The 22,884-nt window shown below is 42.4% G+C and overlaps 1 protein-coding gene across 4 annotated transcripts in view; it reads right to left on the bottom strand.

Moving 5' to 3' along the window:
• Positions 1 to 22,884, bottom strand: part of LOC147605011 (ATP-dependent Clp protease proteolytic subunit-related protein 3, chloroplastic-like) — a 201,049-nt gene that overhangs the window by 170,609 nt on the left and 7,556 nt on the right. Inside the window, exon 4 of one of the 4 annotated variants that reach the window (XM_086794378.1) lies at positions 4,599 to 4,649. The exons of the other annotated variants lie outside the window; for them this stretch is intronic. Within the exon in view, the coding sequence (XP_086650504.1) occupies positions 4,614 to 4,649 (36 nt within the window). The 3' untranslated portion in view covers positions 4,599 to 4,613. Of the gene's footprint in view, positions 1 to 4,598; positions 4,650 to 22,884 lie in introns of those variants that run through there. 4 annotated transcript variants of the gene reach the window in all.

The following is a 22,884-nucleotide window of genomic DNA, read 5'->3' as shown; positions in this document are numbered from 1 at the left end:
CCAGATAAATATGGTTCTGCAGAAGTGCATAGCCATGCGTGTGCAGATGCCACTTCCAGTATTGATGTTGTAAGGATGGTCAGTTCTGAAAAAGGTGTACACCAACATAACCCAGATAAATATGGTTCTGCAGAAGTGCATAGTCATGTATGTGCAGATGCCACTTCCGGTATTGATGTTGTAAGGATGGTCAGTTCTGAAAAAGGTGTACACCAACATAACCCAGATAAATATAGTTCTGCAGAAGTGCATAGCCATGCGTGTGCAAATGCCACTTCCGATATTGATGTTGTAAGGATGGTCAGTTCTGAAAAAGGTGTACACCAACATAACCCAGATAAATATGGTTCTGCAGAAGTGCATAGCCATGCGTGTGTCAGTAGTGACTTTGAGGATTTTTGCGTCCCTGCAGATGCCACTTCTGGTATTGATGTTGTAAGGATGGTCAGTTCTGAAAAAGATGTACACCAACATAACCCAGATAGATATGGTTCTACAGAAGTACATAGCCATGCGTGTGCAGATGCCACTTCCGATATTGATGTTGTAAGGATCGTCAGTTCTGAAAAAGATGTACACCAACATAACCCAGATAAATATGGTTCTGCAGAAGTACATAGCCATGCGTGTGCAGATGCCACTTCCGGTATTGACTCTTGTAAGGATGGTCAGTTCTGAAAAAGGTCTACACCAACATAACCCAGATAAATATGGTTCTGCAGAAGTGCATAGCCATGCATGTGCAGATGCCACTTCCGGTATTGATGTTGTAAGGATGGTGAGTTCTGAAAAAGGTGTACACCAACATAACCCGGATAAATATGGTTCTGCAGAAGTACATAGCCATGCGGATACATTTGTCTATGAAGATGGTAATCCTGTTATTAAGGAGCAAGTAGAGAAGGATGTAGTGATAGGTTCGGATCATAAGTTGGAACTTGAATTTGGCGCATTGCTCTGGAACGATGCTGTGGATTGTGCAGAAGATGATGAGTGGGAGGACAATATTGAGAGTAAATTGGCAGCACTTGCAGTGGATGCCTTCTTGGAGGAATCACCACCGTTTTTTCATTCTACACCTTACTCGGGAATTTCCGATCGAGATGGTGTTGAACCCGGACAACTAAGTCCTATGTTCAAGCTTGTTGTTTCTAGTGATGAGGTCTCAGTCGAGGAAGTTCAAGAATTTGAGCATTTGAGGTTTGAGAATACTCCTGTACAACAACTCGGGAATAAGTTTGATGAATTTGCCAAATTTATCAAAGCGTTTTTTCATATCCAAGGGACCAGTGGCCCACAGGAATCCAAAGCTGGTAGAGTTGATTTCAACTATGGCACAGGTTTTGCATTGTCGCATAAGCTACTTGCTAGTGCCTTGCATGTGCATTTTGGTGGCATTGGTCAAAAAATGATAGCTTGGAGGGCCATGCAAACCAACAAGGGCACAGTTTGAGAGCGATAGGCTTGCTCGTGTTCATTTAAAGGATTTACAAGTACTCCCTAACAAGGATGATCCTACGATGGTAGATCCACTGACAAGTTTTGAATATGACATCAAGGATCTTTCTCGAGTTGATGCAGCTATATGGGAGATCATTAAGTGTGCCACTAATTTTCCACTTCCAAGAAAACCTAAGTTGGTACATAACTTTCATGTTTTCTTGGTACCAATGAGTATCACCATGGAAAAGCTTTATGATCAAACTTTGCTGGACAACGCACCTTGTGGCATGGTGCATTTCAGTATGCCAGAGAAGATAAGGACAGACTTGATGAACAAGCTTCCATGTGACCTATCTCAGGAGGATATGCAATGTTGTTTACGCGAGCGAATCAGATTTTTCACAAGCAATTGTCATGTGATCGCAAAAGACATGGAGGCAATATTGAGTGGCAAAACACTCAGACAATTCTTCAAGGAAGACAAAGTCAGCGCCAGTATTCAGGTGAAAAAGTGGTACCTTACCTTGAAGCAGAGAATTCTGGCATTCACAAATCACAAGAAGGATGGAGACATGTACATAGGTACCGGGAGGATTTTGGGATGGAATACTAGCATGATAGCGCATAGTATTTCTGCATTCTCTGGATCATCTGGGGCTGCTCTCTTTTTGTTGGGTGCCATTCCAGGTTGTCATGTTGGAACCCACCTCTCTCCTGCAAGCATTCCAATTTCAGCTGACAAAGTATGGTATGTTGTGCCCGATCACAATTTAGCTTGCAACACAGAAAACCCGGCATACGGAAAGATGTATTTTGAATTTGTGTTGCCTTGCATAAGACTCGATAGTACAGATGTCAGACAAGATGTTGTCAAGAGATACACAGCATTTCACTTGTCAACAATCTTGAAGAACTATCCATGTGAAGGGTGGACAAATGCCCAATTGGTGTGGTTGAGAGAAACAGTGGGCTACCTTGCAGATGCATTGTTTACTCGAGCCCACTGTTTCTCTTAGGTGGATCTGCAAGGTAGCCCACTGTTTCTCTCAACCACACCAATTGGGCATTTGTCCACCCTTCACATGGAAAGTTCTTCAAGATTGTTGACAAGTGAAATGCTGTGTATCTCTTGACAACATCTCGTCTGACATCTGTACTATCGAGTCTTATGCAAGGCAACACAAATTCAAAATACATCTTTCCGTATGTCGGGTTTTCTGTGTTGCAAGCTAAATTGTGATCGGGCACAACATACCATACTTTGTCAGCTGAAATTGGAATGCTTGTAGGAGAGAGGTGGATTCCAACATGACAACCTGGAATGGCACCCAACAAAAAGAGAGCAGCCCCAAATGATCCAGAGAATGCAGAAATACTATGCGCTATCATGCTAGTATTCCATCCCAAAATCCTCCCGGTACCTATGTACATGTCTCCATCCTTCTTGTGATTTGTGAATGCCAGAATTCTCTGCTTCAAGGTAAAGTACCACTTTTTCACCTGAATACTGGCGCTGACTTTTGTCTTCCTTGAAGAATTGTCTGAGTGTTTTGCCACTCAATATTACCTCCATGTCTTTTGCGATCACATGACAATTGCTTGTGAAAAATCTGATTCGCTCGCGTAAACAACATTGCATATCCTCCTGAGATAGGTCACATGGAAGCTTGTTCATCAAGTCTGCCCTTATCTTCTCTGGCATACTGAAATGCATCATGCCACAAGGTGCGTTGTCCAGCAAAGTTTGATCATAAAGCTTTTTCATGGTGATACTCATTGGTACCAAGAAAACATGAAAGTTATGTACCAACTGGACAACACGCATGGCTATGCACTTCTGCAGAACCATATTTATCTGGGTTATGTTGGTGTACACCTTTTTCAGAACTAACCATCCTTACAACATCAATACCGAAAGTGGCATCTGCACACGCATGGCCATGTACTTCTGCAGAACCGTATTTATCTGCGTTATGTTGGTGTATACCTTTTTCAGAACTGACCATCCTTACAACATCAATACCGGAAGTGGCATTTGCACACGCATGGCTATGTACTTCTGCAGAACCATATTTATCTGGGTTATGTTGGTGTACACCTTTTTCAAAACTGACCATCCTTACAACATCAATACCGGAAGTGGCATCTGCAGGGACGCAAAGATCCTCAAAGTCACTGCTGACACACGCATGTTGGTGTACACCTTTCTCAGAACTGACCATCCTTACATCAATTCCAGAAGTGGCATCTGCAGGGACGCAAAGATCCTCAAAGTCACTGCTGCTGACACACGCATGGCTATGCACTTCTGCAGAACCATATTTATCTGGGTTATGTTGGTGTACACCTTTTTCAGAACTGACCATCCTTACAACATCAATACCGGAAGTGACATCTGGACACGCATGGCTATGCACTTCTGGAGAACCATATTTATCTGGGTTATGTTTGTGTACACCTTTTTCAGAACTGACCATCCTTACAACATCAATACCGGAAGTGGCATCTGCACACGCATGGCTATGCACTTCTGCAGAACCATATTTATCTGGGTTATGTTGGTGTACACCTTTTTGAGAACTGACCATCCTTACAACATCAATACCGGAAGTGGCATCTGCACACGCATGGCTATGTACTTCTGCAGAACCATATTTATTTGGGTTATGTTGTTGTACACCGTTTTCAGAACTGACCATCCTTACAACATCAATACCGGAAGTGGCATCTGCAGGGACGCAAAGATCCTCAAAGTCACTGCTGACACACGCATGTTGGTGTACACCTTTTTCAGAACTGACCATCCTTACAACATCAATTCCGGAAGTGGCATCTACAGGGACGCAAAGATCCTCAAAGTCACTGCTGACACACGCATGTCTATGCACTTCTGCAGAACCATATTTATCTGGGTTATGTTGGTGTACATCTTTTTCAGAACTGACCATCGTTACAACATCAATACCGGAAGTGGCATCTGCAGGGATGTAAAGATCCTCAAAGTCACTGCTGGAACTGACCATCCTTACAACATCAATTCCGGAAGTGGCATCTGCAGGGACGTAAAGATCCTCAATGTCACTGCTGACACACGCATCAGAGTTTTCCATGGCGTCTGCTCATTTCTTTCAGTCGTGTTGTAATTCTGTATGCTCTTTTGCTCTTTTGGATTACTCGTTTCTTTCAGTCGTCGTGTTGCACAGGTACTGTTGTCACAATCACCAAGAAGATTAGTCGAAAAAGCAAAACTAATTTTTAATAAACACTTCTTAAGCTGTATGTCTAAAATAATAATTTTTAAAAAAAAAAGCAAATCCCTATACAACCATAGCCCTTAGGAAACGCTTGTAGCATGCTTAATTCGAATACATATACATATGATACATGCATACATAACTTGTCACATTATTTTATGTAGCATTAATGAAAAAATAGGAGGTGAGATATATGTGAGAATGTGGATGAGAGTTGCAAAATACAACCTTGGATTAATCTTCACCAAAAAAGTGTATATAGAGTGAGGCTTGCATGCTATAGTTATAGATGCCCATAGGCCTTGCATATAACAAACAAGGAATTGGTTCAACCTATTTTTTGTACTAAATCTGTCTTACAAGAGCTAGCTAGCTCTTGTAAGACAGAATCAGTATAAAAGATAGGTAAAAATTGACCCCATGAGTTCCATCATGTTGGACTTCTGAGGAGCGAAAGGACGAGGAGGTCATGGTACTATTTTGATTCATTCACGGGTGCTGAGGATCCACCGGCCTTGGCCTCCAAGGACTCGCCTTGGTCCAACACTATTTTTAGTAAACAATTTTCCTAACCTATCCACTTGGATTGGGGAGACCTAAATGGGTTTGAAAAGTATATATATATATATATATATATATATATATATATATATACCATTCTTGACACATTTGGTATAGAGGTAATGATCATCATTACTTTTGCAATTCTGCTCATGAACACTTTGCAACACGACATTTTCTCACGATCAGGCAACGCCCTTGTGAAAAGATCCGTAGGGTTATCCTGCATAGGCACATAATTTAAATAATTTTCATATTCTCTAAAGTATTTTTATCATAAATTGATCATTTATGAGAAGAGAAAATAAAACATGGCAAAGAAAGTGTAATGCACACTCGGATTGGAAACACGAACTAACAAAATCAATAATTGGTTAATTAGATTTCTTAAGCATGTTTAGCAGATCAGGTGCGATAGAGTTGCCCAATTCTGACCAGACTTGGTAGGTTGCAAGAACTGACATGGCTTCCTTATAGCAAGAGGGTGCATCACAATTGGTACTCCCTCCCACTACTTACGCTCGAAATCTCACAGGCATGTGTCCTAACCATCATTATCACGGGCTCTTCTTCGGATCTTTATAACAAACTTCTCCACGACAGATGTGGTCCACATGTGAGACCCTTGGGAAGGGGATTAAAATCCTCAGTTATTTACTTGATTGAGATGCACCTTATCCACAAGTTGAATTGATGGCCTTGCCTTCCAATGTTAGTCCAAATCCCTCATATTGGACTCTAAAATCAGTGACCTATTCTGCCTTGATTACCTGAGAATGCATGTATATATATGTGTGTGTAGGTTTACATAAAACACTCGCTAGCCTCATGTTACGCTTGGCGGGAGCAATTTGGCAGATCTTGAGTCCAAGAGCTGGGGGCTATTCCCACAGTAGCTCCTCTTGGGTGATTAGGGGTGGTTCCCACCTGATGCATATATACATCCACATATGCATATGCCATACAAAACAACGAGAGGCTTGAGCTAGGCAAACTCCCATGCATTATGGATCGGGAGGCAAGGCTGCCTGGAAAGACAAATATGTGTGTGTGTATGTGTATGTGTATGTGTATGTGTATGTGACACATGATCTGGTCTTTGATGTACTGGGCCATAATTTGCATTGACATGTTGGTCCATCTCATTCTGATTCTTCCAGTTAGTTTGCGATTGGCTTGCTTGATTTGATCTCTCAATTGAATCCCTCATTTTTTGTATGATCAAATCACTTAGGAGGTCCATGTTTATCGGTGTGGGATTGTTCCCATCACTCTATGTTGGAACACTTATGGACTTAGTATCTAGACCCACCTCTTGGTCATAGTACGATCCCATGTTGTCAATTAAGTCCACAGCTTGCCAGATGCATTGATATAGAGTAGCACATCATCCGTGCTTGTATACATCCGTTCTGAGGTGTTTACTTTACCAACCCATTGATGAATATTGAAACTAACCATTCTTGGGTTGGGTGTTCAGCGACATGACATCTTGTGATATAGGTTCTCAAGAGGTATGCCGCATGTTGGGGTTAAAGGCCCCTGTGTCGTCCGGGCGGTCGCCCATGTACGGGCGCCCACATATGTACACACCTTATTCTTTACATATAGTGAATAAGGGGAGGGCTCATAGTACATTGGCCGGTACTCCCCACCACATCGTGTGTGTGTGTCTCTCTCTCTCTCTCTCTCTCTCGTGTGTGTGCACTTTTGGCCTTGTATAACATTGTTAGTGATACAAAGATGATGAAGTACTAACTCCCTAGAATGAATAGAGATTGCTCATCTAAAGTGGAAATATGTAAGTATGGATTCTATTACAAGTTACACGCATTGTGGTTTCCAGTAAGCTAACTCCTATTAGGTTGTATATTCTTGCTTCACCCAACTGACAATATGGGAAGTACCATACTATCCAAAGAGGGTACAATGGAGTAGAACCAAATAGGAACCCTTGGTTCTATTTTTTTGTAAGTATGTATATATGTACATATATACATATATGAATATATATGTATATATGTGCGTATATATATATATGTATATATATATATAGATATACATATGTGTGTGTGTGTGTGCATATATATGTATGTATATTTGTATGGTAATGACATCATGCCAATCATGATGATTAAGTGTTTCCAAGAAGGTGCCAAGAAGAAGAGCCGGGTGATGTAGCAAATCAAGCACAAAGAGATAAAGGCAAATACAAGGTAGAAGAGGTTGAAATACAAGTTCAAAGTGAAAAGCACAGTGATGCTCGATTGGATCCATACATTATGGTGGTGATATAAAAGTGGGTGTCCAGACCCTTTATGTCCACATAATACCATGCAAAGACATCTATGAATTTAGTAAGAAGCTTGATCAATTTGTCTTTGAATGGATTCTCCAAGTCCGCACAAATGTTTACTTATTTTGGGTTATCATCAATCCTCCCTAGAATTGCTTGTTGCTACAATAGAGAGACATTTTCTTGTTGCTACAATATAGATGACTTTCACTACAAGTACGGAAGGCCATCTGCTTGTTGCTACAATATATATGACTGTCACTACAAGTAAAAAAGGCCATTTTATTGTTGTTGCTACAATAGAGATGACTTTCACTACCACACCCAAGCCAACTCTTGGATTGTGGATAGCAGTGCTACGACTCACATGAATCCCATGAAGGACTAGTTCCGCTCTCTTCAACCTATTGTGGGTAATCACATCACCTTGGGTGACTCTGCTCAGGTACCTGTTTCAAGGTCTTGTGAGATCCCGATCGTCAAGGCAGCATCGGGCAAAACATTTAGCCCTTTGGAGGCCCTCTATGTTTCTAACTTGGCATTCAACCTCCTCTCTATGTCCTCTTTGGATATGCAGGGTACAACTATGGTCTTTAGTGGAGGTAAAGATGTAATTTTAGAATCTTCCTCAAGTACTATTCCTACTACAAGTGAGCATGAGGAATCCCTCTTCAAATTGAAGGCACTTCTCTTATGGAGCTGCCTCAACTTCACTTTGGCATCATGCACGGTTTGGACACCTCAACTATGATGTGCTTTGAGTAGCTGCTAGTAGGGATACCCTTTGTGGAGGGCTTGCCTACATTGAGGATACCAACTAGCATTTGCATTGTTTGCCAGATGGGTAAACAACATCGAGATTATTTCTTGAAGCAAGTGATGACTACCACATCGTATCCACTTGCACTCATTCATGTGTCCCATGTGGATGTTTTTTCTAGGTACACTTGTGCCTACTCCTTGAGGCTCAAGTCAGAGGCATTCAAACATTTCAAGGAATGGGGGACCATGGTGGAGAATGAGAAGGACCTAAACATGGTTACATTGTACACCGATCAAGGGAATTAATTCACATCGACTGAATTGATGCAGTTCTACAAGTCCAATGGCATACAATACCAATCGGCTACTCCACAACAAAATGGAGTTGTCACATCAAAGAACCGGATGGTGGTGGAGATGGCTTGATCATCCATGCATGAGTATGCTTTGCTTCTCCACACCTTTTGGCCTAAGGCATGGCTTGAGAGATGCTCTATGGAAGTATATATCCAACTTTGCTCTATGGTTGTATATATCCAAGACCACTCTCCTACGATGGCATTGAGGAACATGACACCATTTTAGGCTTATCATGGGCAGAAGCCCTCGCTGGCTCACTTCATAGTATTGAGTTGCATAAGCCCTCGCTGGCTCACTTCATAGTATTTAGTTGCCTGGCCTTTATACACATACCAAAAGGAGACTCGCCAAAAGTTGGATGCAAAGTCCAAGAAGCTCACCTTCATGGGATATAGCCCAGAATCCAATGCAGTTCAGCTTATTGACTTCAACACCCTCACCATCAACATAAGCTAGGTGGTGGTCTTTGTTGAGAGCTCTCTCGATCCCATAGCAGCCAAAACTTCCTCTTCCTCATTGGGATCCTTTCCTTCCACACCTTCATCCTTGGAATCAACACCATCAACTCCCAAAAACTTGTTGGACTATGAGCCACTCATTGTAACACGCGGAAGCTCTAGGTAGTCTTCTTTCAGCCCTAAACACTCTTGAGAACCTTCTGATGCAAAAAAGCACCATCTGATGCAAAAACGCAGGTATAGAGAGAGAGTAGAGAGAGAGAGAGAAGTGCTGGAAATTCAGTATAATCTATGGTACAAAAAGGTACATGTCTGCAGCCCTTGGCTGCCTTCTTGAAAAGGTGATAACACACCAAAATTCAGTCCCAAACTAGGACTCCTACTGACTCAAACCCCTAGTGGGCTGAATCATTAAAACAATGAGCAAGTGGGCCTATTTATAGGTCCCTTGGACAATGTAGGAGCTGGCCGACTGCTGGTCGGCCAGTTCTGAATGCATTAAATGATATTTAACTCAGCCGACTTGGTCCTCCTCCTTGATCTTGATGCGCCTGATGCTGCCCCTGTTTGCTGGTTCAGCCGACCACCTCCATGAGCAGCCGACAATCCTTTCTGTGCAGCCAGCACCAATGTCCTGTAGCCAACACACTTCTGATCTTCAGCTTGTTCTCCACGCCGGTCTCCAGTCTACACTGCCACAAGTGCTCTGTACTCTTTCATCTTGGTTCTACTCTTTATCTGGCTGCCTCTTCTGGATCTAGCCCTGAGAATGTCCATGGCATTTATGATGCACATGACATCCCCCTCTGCTAAACTTGATGACGGGATTCCAACCTGCTCTTGGATGACTGTCATCATCCCAATCCTGTCCCAAAGTCCCTCTGTCATCATCCATCCCTGGCAACCTTTTTTTCTCTCAAAACCCGGCCTGTTCTCCAAACCACTCTGTCTCTGATGAAGATCTATGCATCTAGTTTCCTCTAGTCCACACTCCGTTCCTGCCCTGACTCTGAACACCATCTTGGTCTTCATTCCTGGAACTGAGTCTGGCACTCTCACATCACCCTTGGAGGATCAACCTCCCTTGGGACCGTTACCTGAGAACCTATCTGGCTCACGGAACTGCCATCCCCATCTGGCACTGTGGAACACCACCAACAAACCTCGTGGGAGTTCTTCCCGATCTGTGTTCTTGCCTTGGGCTTCGAATCCGTGTACTTTCCTGTACCTTGGACCTGTACACCATCATCTGGGACTGAATCAACGTTTAGCCTTGCTGAGCCTGATGCTCTGATACCAATGTAACACGCGAAAGCTCTGGGTAGTCTTCTTTCAGCCCTAAACACTCTTGAGAACCTTCTGATGCAAAAAAGCACCATCTGATGCAAAAATGCAGGTATAGAGAGAGAGAGTAGAGAGAGAGAGAGAGAGAGAGAGAGAGAGAGAAGTGCTGGAAATTCAGTATAATCTATGGTACAAAAAAGTACTTGGATGCCTTCTTGAAAAGGTGATAACTCAACAAAATTCAGTCCCAAACTAGGACTCCTACTGACTCAAACCCCTAGTGGGCTGAATCATTAAAACAATGAGCAAGTGGGCCTATTTATAGGTCCCTTGGACAATGTAGGAGCTGGCCGACTGCTGGTCGGCCAGTTCTGAATGCATTAAATGATATTTAACTCAGTCGACTTGGTCCTCCTCCTTGATCTTGATGCGCCTGATGCTGCCCCTGTTTGCTGGTTCAGCCGACCACCTCCATGAGCAGCCGACAGTCCTTTCTGTGCAGCCAGCACCAATGTCCTGCAGCCGACACACTTCTGATCTTCAGCTTGTTCTCCACGCCGGTCTCCAATCTACACTGCCACAAGTGCTCTGTACTCTTTCATCTTGGTTCTACTCTTTATCTGGCTGCCTCTTCTGGATCTAGCCCTGAGAATGTCCATGGCATTTATGATGCACATGACACTCATCTCACTGGCTCATGACACATCGTAGTCCACTTCTAAGTCAGATATCAAGGAGGATCATGCGATTGGTGCCTCCACATTGACAGTGCCTTCCTAGAAGGCTACCAAGGAGTCAAGGGTTCCAAGCTAGCTCTACTCCACAATCTCCTCTTTAGGTGTTATGAAGCATCCCGCATTTCCATCCCCCTCACCGCTCGGCACGTCTTAAGGGTAAGAAGCAGGTGTTTGAGGGAAATATTTTTGTCAATTTGGTTCTTATGTCACATTCACATAGGACACCCATGGAATCCTCTTCAGTACAAGAAGCTCAACAATATGATGTTTGAAAAAAGTGCTACAACTGGAGCTCAATTTGATTGAGCTCAATGGGACTTGGAAGCTTGTTCCTCGACCTAAGAAGCAGAAGGTGATCGGCACTCATTGGATCTTCAAGACAAAGTTCAAAGCCAACTACTCTATGGAGAAACACAAGGCAAGCTTGGTGGAAAAGGGCTATGCACAATGCCCTAGTGTTGACTTTTATGATGAGACTTTTGCTCCCACTACTCAAATGACAATAATAAGGCGTGCATTTGCACTGGTAGCTCACTACAGTTGGCCAATATTTCATATGGATGTCAAGAGTGCATTCCTCCATGGATACCTTGAGAAGGAAGTATACATGGAACAGCCCCCTCATTTCATCATCAAAGGATTTGAGGACTATGTTTGCCAGCTACAGGCCTCAAGCAAGCTCCATGTGCATGGTACACAAAGGTTGAGAAGTTCTTCCACAGCATTGGCTTACGGCGTGCACGTGAGGATTCCAACTGCAATGTTATAATCTATGACTCCTTGGTTGCTATAGTGATCATCTAAATGGATGACATAGTTCTCATAGGTTATTGGACTGACTAGGTTTAGCAGATCATGGACACGCTAGAGAACTCATTCAAGATGTCTAACCTTGATTTACTTCACTTATTTCTAGGCTTCCAAGTATACCAAACTCTAAGGGTATTTTCTTTTCTCAAAGGAAGTTTGCCTATATGACATCCTCAAGTGCTTTGACTTGGGAAGTTTCAAATCAATCGACACTCCAATAGACTCTGGAGAGACATTGTCTATACATGACCCCTCACTGCGTAATGACGTGGGCCCTTACGAAATCATTGTGGGTTGCATGGTGTGGCTCACGTATTCTTGCCCAAATATCACACATGTTGTTTCTAATCTTGGTTCCTTCACCACAAAACCTCATCAACACCACATGCTTGTGGTACAATGTACTCTCACAGATACATCTCAGTACCTTGGACCATCAAAACTTCTATGCTCGAGGCTCAAGCCCAGCACTCCTGCAAGTTTGGTGTGATTCACATTGGGCTCGTAATCCCAACAATCATCATTCTGCTACTGGAGTGGTGTTTACCCTCACTTCAAGTCCAATTCCTTGGAGCAATAAGTGGCAATCAAGTGTTGTACTATCCTTGTTTTATGGGTCATCGTGTCATGTCTAGTGAGAACTCTGATAACATACCAAATGTCATCTAAGGATGTAGTTGGCCCAAGTAATGTGTGGAAGCAGCTATGCAAGTGTCAAGAGATAGCCTAAGGTTACAGTAATAAACCTACACCCATGTAAAGTGCCCAATAGTCCCCTCTACTAACTAGTGGTCCGATGAAGCTTTCTAGAAGCCCTAAAATACTAATGGACATGTGTAATACAACTAAACTAACTAAATCTACCACTTGGGCTTGTGGGTAGACACTACTTAGTCTATCTCACCACACAAATTCCATATATATTCCCCATGATCCTAAGATGCATCATAACCATTATAAGCTAAAAACATAGATTATAACGTAAGAAGTTAGGTAAAAATATACTAATCATGCTCTGATTATGATTAAAAAATATCTTTATTAAAAGGGACTTTGTTTATATGGAATCAAAGAGCTAAAGGAGGACAACCTACTTCAATCAGAATTGAGTTTTGACACCTATGTCGTGTATAGCATTTGCCTGAAGATTTTCTCGCTCACGGCTCCTTCTCCACACAAGATTTTTTTTAAGCCAATCAACTTGAGCGGTTGGCCGGGACTTCTAATTTTACAACTTGGAAGCATGCGAGCCCCGACTCATATACAAATTCCAAATAACTCAGCTTCGATCAGGTTATCGAAACCCAAAAAATGTAAAATTTTAAGTTATGCTCCCCTAGGACTTGTCCAACTTCTTCGAGTAGTCTGGCCACTACTTAGGTCTGCTCGTTCAAGCTTGGACAATTCCCCACACCTATTCTGCATACGTCCTCAAATGCGTTGGTAATTTAGTGAGTCAATGACATTTTTCTTTGAATGTGTCAACCAACTCTTTTACTGCCCTCTTGTGCTTTTGTGCTTGATCTCTATCTTATTTGGATATGAGGATCTACCAAATGGGGTTTCTGGATTTTACTACTGAGTAGGCTCAGAACCTACTAGCCAATCTTAAGAATGGGGTGAAGACACTCGTGTGGATTTCAAAGAACCTTGTGTAGAATGCCTCCTCCCACATGTAACTATGTAATGAGCACGTAGGTTCAATACCCATGCATATAATCCATATAGGATTTCTTTGGGTGGTACATATACCCTCTCCAAATCAAAGGCCATGCCATCTTTTCTTTTAGGGAACCTATTCCATCTGGCATGCTCAAAGGTTTTGAGACAAGCCAGAAGCATCCTTGCAATCTTGATCCCTGAGCAATTTTATGTTGTACTCTAATGTGTCGATGACATATTGGAGGGCTCATGGACAGGTAGTTGAGCCACTGAGGGGTGTCCTTCGTGAGTCTTTGAAAATCCTCCCATGTGCATCTTCTCTTGATAGGGAAGAAGGAGGGATCAATCCTCATTTCCCTAGGGGCTCTCTTGTACCATATCTTTGTTGACGGGTGGTTACTAAACTAGAATCTTCTCCACTTGAGCTGGGTTTTTTTGAAGTCACTCGTGTTAAAAGCTTGATCTGGAGTGTCTTCATATCCTCCTACTTGAGTAGGATCATGTGAAATTATATTCTCCATCTTGTACATCTCTATTTCCCTTTTGAGGAGGGGCTCACTCCATGATAGATGTTATGGCATTCCCTCTATTTTCCAAGCTCTTATAGGTCTACATTGCATTGGTGTATGACATCCAATAAGATATAGTTTTGACCTGCTATCCTCACCTCTGGTTGATCCATTTGAAAAGGGGGTAACGTTACGTTGCTTATACTCCTTTGACTTGCCAAGGTAGACATCTTCAAAACAACATTTGTTAGAAAGTTAGTGACAATCAACCTTTGTTTTTCATAACCTTCGCTAGTTATTAGTAAACAAGTTAGTGAGAGTGAACATGTATGTGCCTCTCCCTATATTATGCAGAGCAGTTTACCAGTTTTCCCTATATAATTAGTTTTTTGATGATTACATCATGTAGAGCCATTTACCGGTTTTCCCTACATGAGGTTCACAACCTTTCTCTTTTACTTTTAAGGCACGTATTTTCTTTGTAGAGTACTTGTTCATTTATCACTACCTCTAGTTTCTAATCTTTTCCGCTCACACCTATTTCTATTTATGACTAGAAGTAGTGCAATTAAAGTCGCAAGTTTGTCATTTTTGTCACCCCTTAGGTCATTCAGTTACCTTTGCTAGGTATGTGAGAAGTGGGGTGGTACCTAGACCAATGTTAGTGATAGTTTGTTCAATAATCAAGTCCATGGTATTGCTAAAGCATGCTACCTTTACCTATATAATCTATAATGAGTACCATATACTTAGAAATATACTTATTTTAACATCATTGAAGCAAGGTAAAACTATAGTATACTATATGTGCTCATTACAGTGAAATCTTACTCTTGATAATTGTATCAATAAACTAGCTAGGTGGCTTAGTATACACAATTTCTTTGAAGCATCCATTTACCATAGTAGATTTTGGAAAAAGATCCACCTATGACATAATCTTGGGTCGTCCATTCATGCGACAACTTAAAGTGATCCAATATTGGGGATATGGCCATATCTACTGGAGGAAGGAAGATGCAATTACATGGGTGAATACCCAAGATCATACTTACTGAGATGTTGCCAAAACTCTAGTAGAGGATTTCAAATCTACCACCTTGGTAAATTCAAAAATATCTCTAGGGAAACATGGTAAATTACCTATATAGATGTGTGGTGCATCTCAGGAAGGAAGCTTACAAGATGAAGATTGCACCGATGATGGGCTCAATAGTAGATTCTTCCAAAATAAATATATATCTCTGAGGTATAATCCCAAGAATCTTTGGTCATAGTAGTTCATGACTCTACTAAGAGGGCTAAAACCTTCCTAAGAAAGGCATTAGAAGCTTCCCCTTATTTCATAATAGACAGTGCATCTATAGATGCAGTGTTCCTTAGTTTCTATTTCCAATTGACAGAAGTGATAAATCCTTACTTTGGAGGGAGTTTTAAGCCAATGACCTACTTCTATTTCTAGTGGGTACAATGATGTGAAAATCTAGACAATAGCACACTATAGTCTATGGGAGAGGTCAACGTTCATGTAACCTGGCCTTCGGATGAAGCAATCTTATGTGAGCTGCAATGGGTTGTCCCTGTAGAAAGTTTTGACTCCTAAGGTCGACTTGGGATCCCTCCATGTTCTTTGAGTCTCGAGTTGAATGAGATCCTATCTAATGACCTTATTTATTTTGTCTCTAGTCATCTCTAAATAGGGTGCCTCCAGGGAGTACTGGAATGGGGGTAGTTTGTCCATGTGGAAGCTATGAAGTTTGAACCAAGAGCTCATTTATGCATACCAACATTTAGTGTCTCCTTCTTGTGCAAGTTGTCAGGAGGACTCTAGAGCTTGTCTCGCATATTTATGATGAGGTTGCAACCAGAGGTCATGTATAAAGGACACCAACTTTGTCAAGGCTTCCACTATTAATGGTAGTGTTGCTTATTCTACTCTAATGATTTCATAAGGCACTGTGGCTTTTGCGATGATCATCCTAGATATCATAGAGACCAAAAGATGTTCTATTAGTCTCCATCCTACCTTAAACTTTCCTATCTTGTTTTGATGCTCTAAGCTAGGACCACAAATTGGGACCCCATAAAGTATTATTGGTGTCACCAATGTATCAAGGAGCCATAGTTTAGTTCTTGGCTCTTGAAATTGTGCTTCTATACACATTCTTTCCAATTTTCCCAGTGCAACATGCCCCTCTCTCAACCTTCTCTACTACTGCTTCCTTCATGGAGAAAATTGGGCCTTTGAGGAATCAACAAATTCCACTAGGTTAGGCCCATACCTGAGTGAAGGCATTGAATTCCTCATCCATTGAGAGTGTTGAACACTATTGCCTTGGTTTTTGTGAGGTTTACCACCAACCCACTATTTCTAGCAAAGGATAGTAGGGCATCTAGCTATTTTTGCATTCCTTCCAGAGACTCGGAAATCAAGACAATGCCGTCAACATATAGTAGTACTAGGATCCATATTTCATCAAGCAAAAAACTTGGATCTCTTGACCTTTCTATATAATTATAAATCTCATCAATATAGATCTCCAACAATGTGGGTGATAGTAGGCATCCTTGATTTGCCCCAATTGTTGATTGGATGCATTTGGAGTTGTTGGATTTGGGGGTACAAAAATGGCCCATCACTTTTTCATACAAGGCTATGATGCCCCATAAAATCTCTTGTGGGACCCCTAGTCTTTGTAGTCGGTGTAAGAGTTTGGCTCTTGGTACCGTATCAAAGGCCTTGCAAAAATCCACAAAAGTGTAATAGATTCTATCCATGTAGGATCTACCTTCTTCAATGATATCCCAAAGAGTGATGATATGGTCTAGCATTGAGAAATCTTGTCGAAAGCTTGCTTGTCCTCGACATCTAACTCTAGAACTTTTTTCCCACTTGCTAAGGTCTTGTTCTAGGATGGAGGCATACGAATTTGCAAGAGTGTGTCTGGCCATGATAGTGTGATAGTTGGTGCACTGGTGAGGGTCTCCTGATTATAGTATTAGTATAATAGTGGATGTGCTCCATGAAGTAGGGAGGCCTTCACACATGGCTCTATTGAAGAGATGTTCTAGTAGGTCTGAGAGCACATCTTTGGCATAGATGATATGTTATGCTACTAACCCTTTATGATAGTGCATTCTCCTTGTTGCTAATCTACAAATGGACTTCATAACCATCTCCTTGGTGAAGTAAGTGTAGGTTTTTGGACATAGTTTCAAGGGATCAAGCAAGGGGGTTTGATTGGGTAGGGTATATCGTGAGGTTGCATATTCCTACCATTCATGAGGGGATGTGATCACCATCAGTGGGACTTTCTCTCGGAGCATTTTCCAAGCTTTAATGGAGTCACAACTTAGAAACATCTTAGATATGGCCTCTTCTAGCATAGTTAAAAAGGCCCTCTTTTTTTGTTGTATCAGTCAGATGCACGCCTACTTTTGAGAGACCTTGTCATCACGTGAACAAAAAATCCCTGCTTGCAATGCTTCATGTTAGGGATTGGAAGAGATTATGGGATTTGGATCCATCTATGCCATTCCACGGGATATGAAAATTCTCTCTATATTTCATAACCTGCTTCACGTATCTGGTCAGATTTGTAGTCATGGACTTCACACACTAGCCCGGTTACGAGGTTATATTAGGACGTCCGCTCTTGCGTATTGTAGGAATGGTGCATGATTGGCATTCCAACAACATCTATATACGACAAGGGGAACAAGTCCTAAGGATCGACCTTGACACATATAAGGCGCATCCCCTATCCGGACATTTATTTACTGCCAAGTCTGATACGACTGATAGGACCACATCTGTCAAGCTTCTAAAAGCTTCTGAGAAAGGGAGCGACCCAGAACAAGAACGGGATGAGCATTGTTATGCCTCCTTACTTGAGCCTGAATACTCTCAGAATTGGATGCATGTTCTTGCTACCATCGATGTATCTGACCGGATTGGTTCCCAAATCACCACACCCAAAATAGAAGAACAGAAGGTGGAAGTACCCTTGCGCATGCTCAACACGCTTAAGCCTAGGAAGGTGTGCCAAGGGAAAGTCAAAGTCAATTCAGATATGCATTGGTTGACTTATGTAGAAGTTACAAAGGTTCATCACACGAGTTCACCTCGAATTGGGATTCTTGTTTGAACAAGATCATGGCTCCAGTGGGCTCGACAATCGCTACTAAGGAGTAAACTCCGGAGCCACACCTCCTCAAATCCAAGAGCGTGTAAATCCACCCAAGGGTCCCAAAAAGGTCCGATTTAAGGTTGACGAGGAGGATGATGAAAAAAAGGAAGACTTATGACATGTCCCCTCTCACTACAAATCCTATACCGTAGAGGATTGAAAAATCCTCTTCCAACAGGCAAAAAGGACCCAAGAAAAGGATTGCTTCCAAGGATACGATGGGCCAGCCAAAGTTAAGGAAGTAAACCTAGCTCCAGGGGGAGAGGAACCCCAACCAGTATTGATAGTTGATGACCTCCCTCTCATGAAGGAGAAGACCCTGATAGCCCTCCTCATAGAATTCAAGGATCGCTTCACCTGGAAGTATACCGATATGAAGGGTGTGCCCCCAAAAGTAGTCCAGCACACCATCCCGATGTTAGAGGATGCCAGGCCAGTATGTTAACATCCTTACCCGATGAATCCCAAGCATGCATTGATAGTACGAGAAGAAATCCAAAAGCTCATAGATGCAAGATTCATCTATGAGATTAACGACTCATGCTCCTGGCTGTGGTTTAGCAATGTTATGAGCATCATGCTCATGATTTTTGAGCTCATTTTGAGCTAATTTCGAGCTGCTGTTCACATTTCTTTTCTGGAGCTAGGCGACCTCTGTGTGACTTCATCCGAGCTGTTCTGGCCGCATCCTCCTGGGTGGAGTTTAGCTTTTATATAAGCTTCATTTTGGTTGCAAAATCCCCTTCATTGCTTTAGTATTCAGTTCGAATTTAAAGGTCAAACTTTACTGTTGCTGTAGTTGACAATTTCGGGCTTGTTTTGACTATTTTGACTACTTGGACTTGGTCAAAGGCCAAAATTTGTTGGGGGTTTTTGATCCTTATATGTTATTTGCTTCAGAAAAGCTCTGGTTTGGTTGCTAAGTCATTGAAAAGCTGGAATCATTTTGGGATTTGTTACTGCCGGTAAAGAGAGGACCTCACCTTCAAGTTTTCCCGAACTTCATTTCACACATGACTATCATCTATTAGTCAAAAAGGATAGGTTGATCTTCTTTGACTAAGTTTCTTGAAAATATTTTTGGTCAAAGCTTGTGGTGAGAAGGCATATAATCATTCAAACTTGTGTAAGAGTTTAGACACTGCCTTTTCTAAGGTAAGACCTACTCTTGTTGTCTTTCTTTTTATCTTTCCATTGTTTGGGACTAGACACTGCCCCTCTAGGGTAAGACCTTCCCTGAATAAACCATGAATCTAGTGAAATATGATAAGTTTGAAGGGGCATCCTTTCATACTTGGCAAACTAAAATTAAATTCACATTGATGCGGAAGGGGCTATGGAACATTGTAAATGGCAAAGACAAAAAGCCATCTACAAGAGAGGGGGAAGTAAATTGGATCTCTAAGGATGAAAAGGCTTTGTCTATTATTGCCTTAGGCCTAAGTGATGAGTACATTCATCACATTGATGGAATGGATACCTCACAAGAGGCATGGGATGAACTGGATAAGATATTTGGAACTTCAGCCAAAAGCTCTAAGATAAGCCTATTGATTCAATTCTTTGAGCTGAAGCTAGAGAAAGGAGAATCACTTGCCTCACACCTCAACAAAATGAAGAGTTTAATCACCCAGCTGGTAGGGATTAAGGTTAACATGGGAGAGGATGTAAGCATAGCTATCTTATTGAAGAGTCTTCCACTTGAAGAGTATGGACAAATTGTTACCACACTCACAAATCTACCTACTCCCAAATTGGTAGATGTTGTTGGGTCACTGATGGAAGAAGAAAAGAAGCTAAAGAAGCAAGGACTTGTGTACAGTGAAGTCTACTACAGCAAGAATACATCAAGGGGGGCTACATCAAAGAAATTCTCCAAAGACAAGATTAAATGCCACTTCTGCGGAAAGACCGAGCACTATGAAAGAGACTGTTTTTCAAAGAAAAAGAATGGTGCAAACATGATTGAAGACCATGATGAGGAGTATGAGCGCAACAAATTGCTCAAGTCCTTTGGCTACATAGGTAGCCAAAGAGGAGTTGTCTTGTTTGACAGCGGCAGCACGGAGGATGTGGTCACGGAACAGGCCGCTAGGCGTGCCCGTTTCGAGCTGACTTCGGTGGACAAACAGGTTGAGGGTTTTAGCACAGGCATGACAACAAGCGTCAAGTATGAAGCTCTAGGTGCTAAGTTAGTTATTTAGGGCATAGAGTTTGTACGTGATTTTATGGTTGCCGCTCTTGTAGGAGCAGACATAATTTTGGGTATTCAGTGGTTTCACAAGTTTCTTCCTAATGTCAAGTGGGACAAGCACACGTTCCAGATCAATCAGAATGTGTCAAACGCCATGGTGACCATTTAGTGTGAGCCAAGAATTCTGAACTTTCCGCTCATGAGCTAAGCGAGCGGGCTAAGCGAGCAGTCAGGAAAGGCGCACAGTGTGCGATGATTTACATCCAAACAGCCCAGACGGTGGCCAGTGCTTCCAAGAAGTACTCGATTCTCCATGAAAAGTTCCAGAAGATTTTTCTTCGGGACAGCCTCCCTCCCCAGCTCCCCCCATCCAGACCAGAGGACCACAAGATTGACCTCCTCCCAAGCTCGAGAACCCCCGAGCAAGTTTCCGTATCGCCTTTCCAAGGCAATGGAATCGGAGTTGGACCGCCAACTCCAAGAATTGTCGCAATCTAGCTTCATCCGCCCTAGCGTGTCGCCATTTGCAGCACCGATCTTATTTGTCAAGAAGAAAGATGGGTCTTCCCGTTTGTGTCAATTATCGTGCACTCAACAAGCTGACTATCAAGAGCATATTCCCGATGCCTCGAATTGACTATATTCTCGAGAGGCTGAATGGAGCAAAGGTGTTCTCGAAACTGGATTCAAAGAGTGGGTACCACCAGGTGCGGATTGTGGAGGGGGACATCCCCAAGACAGCCTTCCGTACGGAACGGGCCCACTATGAATTTGTGGTCATGCCATTTAGATTGACGAACGCCCCAGCTACATTTAACCGCATGATGATGCGTGTTTTCCGGGATTTGATTGGAAAGTGCGTATTCATATTTTTGGACGACATACTCGTATCTTCAGCTACGATTGAGCAGCATGACATTGATGTGGAGAAAGTCCTTAAGTTGCTGGAAAGCAACGAACTCTACGTCAATGAAAAGAAGTCGGAATTTTATCTGTTCCAGGTGCATTACTTGGGATACATAATTAGTGCTCAAGGCATTCGACTAGATCCGGCTAAAGTGGCGGAGATTGTCAACTGGGAAGTACCTCAGACAGCCTATGACATCAGATCCTTTGTGGGTATATGCCAGGTATACTCCACCCACATCGACAAGTTTTCTGACCTCTCGGCAGATCTTACCCATCTTACCCATCTGCTAAAGGGAGTGAAGACAAGAAGGCAAAAGATTCGAATGACTCCACGAGCATTGGAGGCATTCCATAACCTCAAGGTGGCTTTGTCAGAAGCACCTTGTTTAGCACTTGCCTCGTGGGACGACCCATTTCAGGTGATCACCGATGCGAGTAACATCGCAATTGGAGGTGTATTGCAGCAGAATGGTCATCCAGTAGCTTACATGTCTCGTAAGTTACTGTCAGCGAGAAAAACTATTCAGTCTATGATCGTGAACTCCTAGCAGTTATACAGGCCTTGAAACATTGGAAACATTTTCTGTATGGCCGTGACTTCGAGGTTCGCACTGACCATCAAGCATTATGCTGGATTCAGACAATGCCAAGTGCACAGTGGAGTGATCGACAACACCGCTGGAGTCAAATATTCCAGCAATTCGGTGGTGTGATTGAGTACCTTCCAGGAAAGGCCAATCCAATGGCTGATGCTTTGAGCAGGAAGGGACAAGTGTCTACGATTCAAACCACTAGACTTCATCTTGTTGGTACAGGACTAGATGACATGAAGCACACATACGCGGATTCCGAGGGATTCGGTACAAAGTGGAAACAGGCATTGAATGCCACAGGACCATGCCACTTTCTGATACGCGATGATTGGCTTTTCTACAAAGGCCGACTATGTGTCATAAAGTCCTTCAGGGCAGCTCTTCTCCATGATGCCCATGACGCCATTACAGGTGGTCATAGGGGCATGAATTCGACTTTGGAGAAATTTGAACGGCAATACTATTGGCCAAAGATAAGGCGTGATGTGTTTACATATGTACAACGCTGTGACATTTGTCAAAAGGTGAAAGCTCCTCGTGGAAAGAAGATAGGGTTGTTACAGCCCTTGTCACTTTCGGAGGGTCCTTTCCAAGACATTTCCATGGACTTTGTCACGAATCTGCCTCCCAGTCCAAGTAAGCATAATACGCAGTGCTTAACTATTGTTGATAGATTTAGCAAATTTGTTATGCTTATTCCTTGCAGGGCCAATGTGACCACCGAGGATGTTGCCCAGTTGTTCATTCAGCATTGGTACTCGATTGGCGGAATTCCTAGGACCATAGTGTCAAACCGAGATGCTAAGTTTACCAGTAACTTTTGAAGGGCACTGTTTGATAATTTTGGTACTAAATTGAATTT

The sequence above is a fragment of the Cibotium barometz genome, chromosome 60 (assembly GCF_041138505.1).
Source record: "Cibotium barometz isolate CiBa-2024 chromosome 60, ASM4113850v1, whole genome shotgun sequence".
Lineage (NCBI taxonomy): Eukaryota > Viridiplantae > Streptophyta > Polypodiopsida > Cyatheales > Cibotiaceae > Cibotium > Cibotium barometz.
This window is presented reverse-complemented; position numbering and strand designations above follow the sequence as displayed.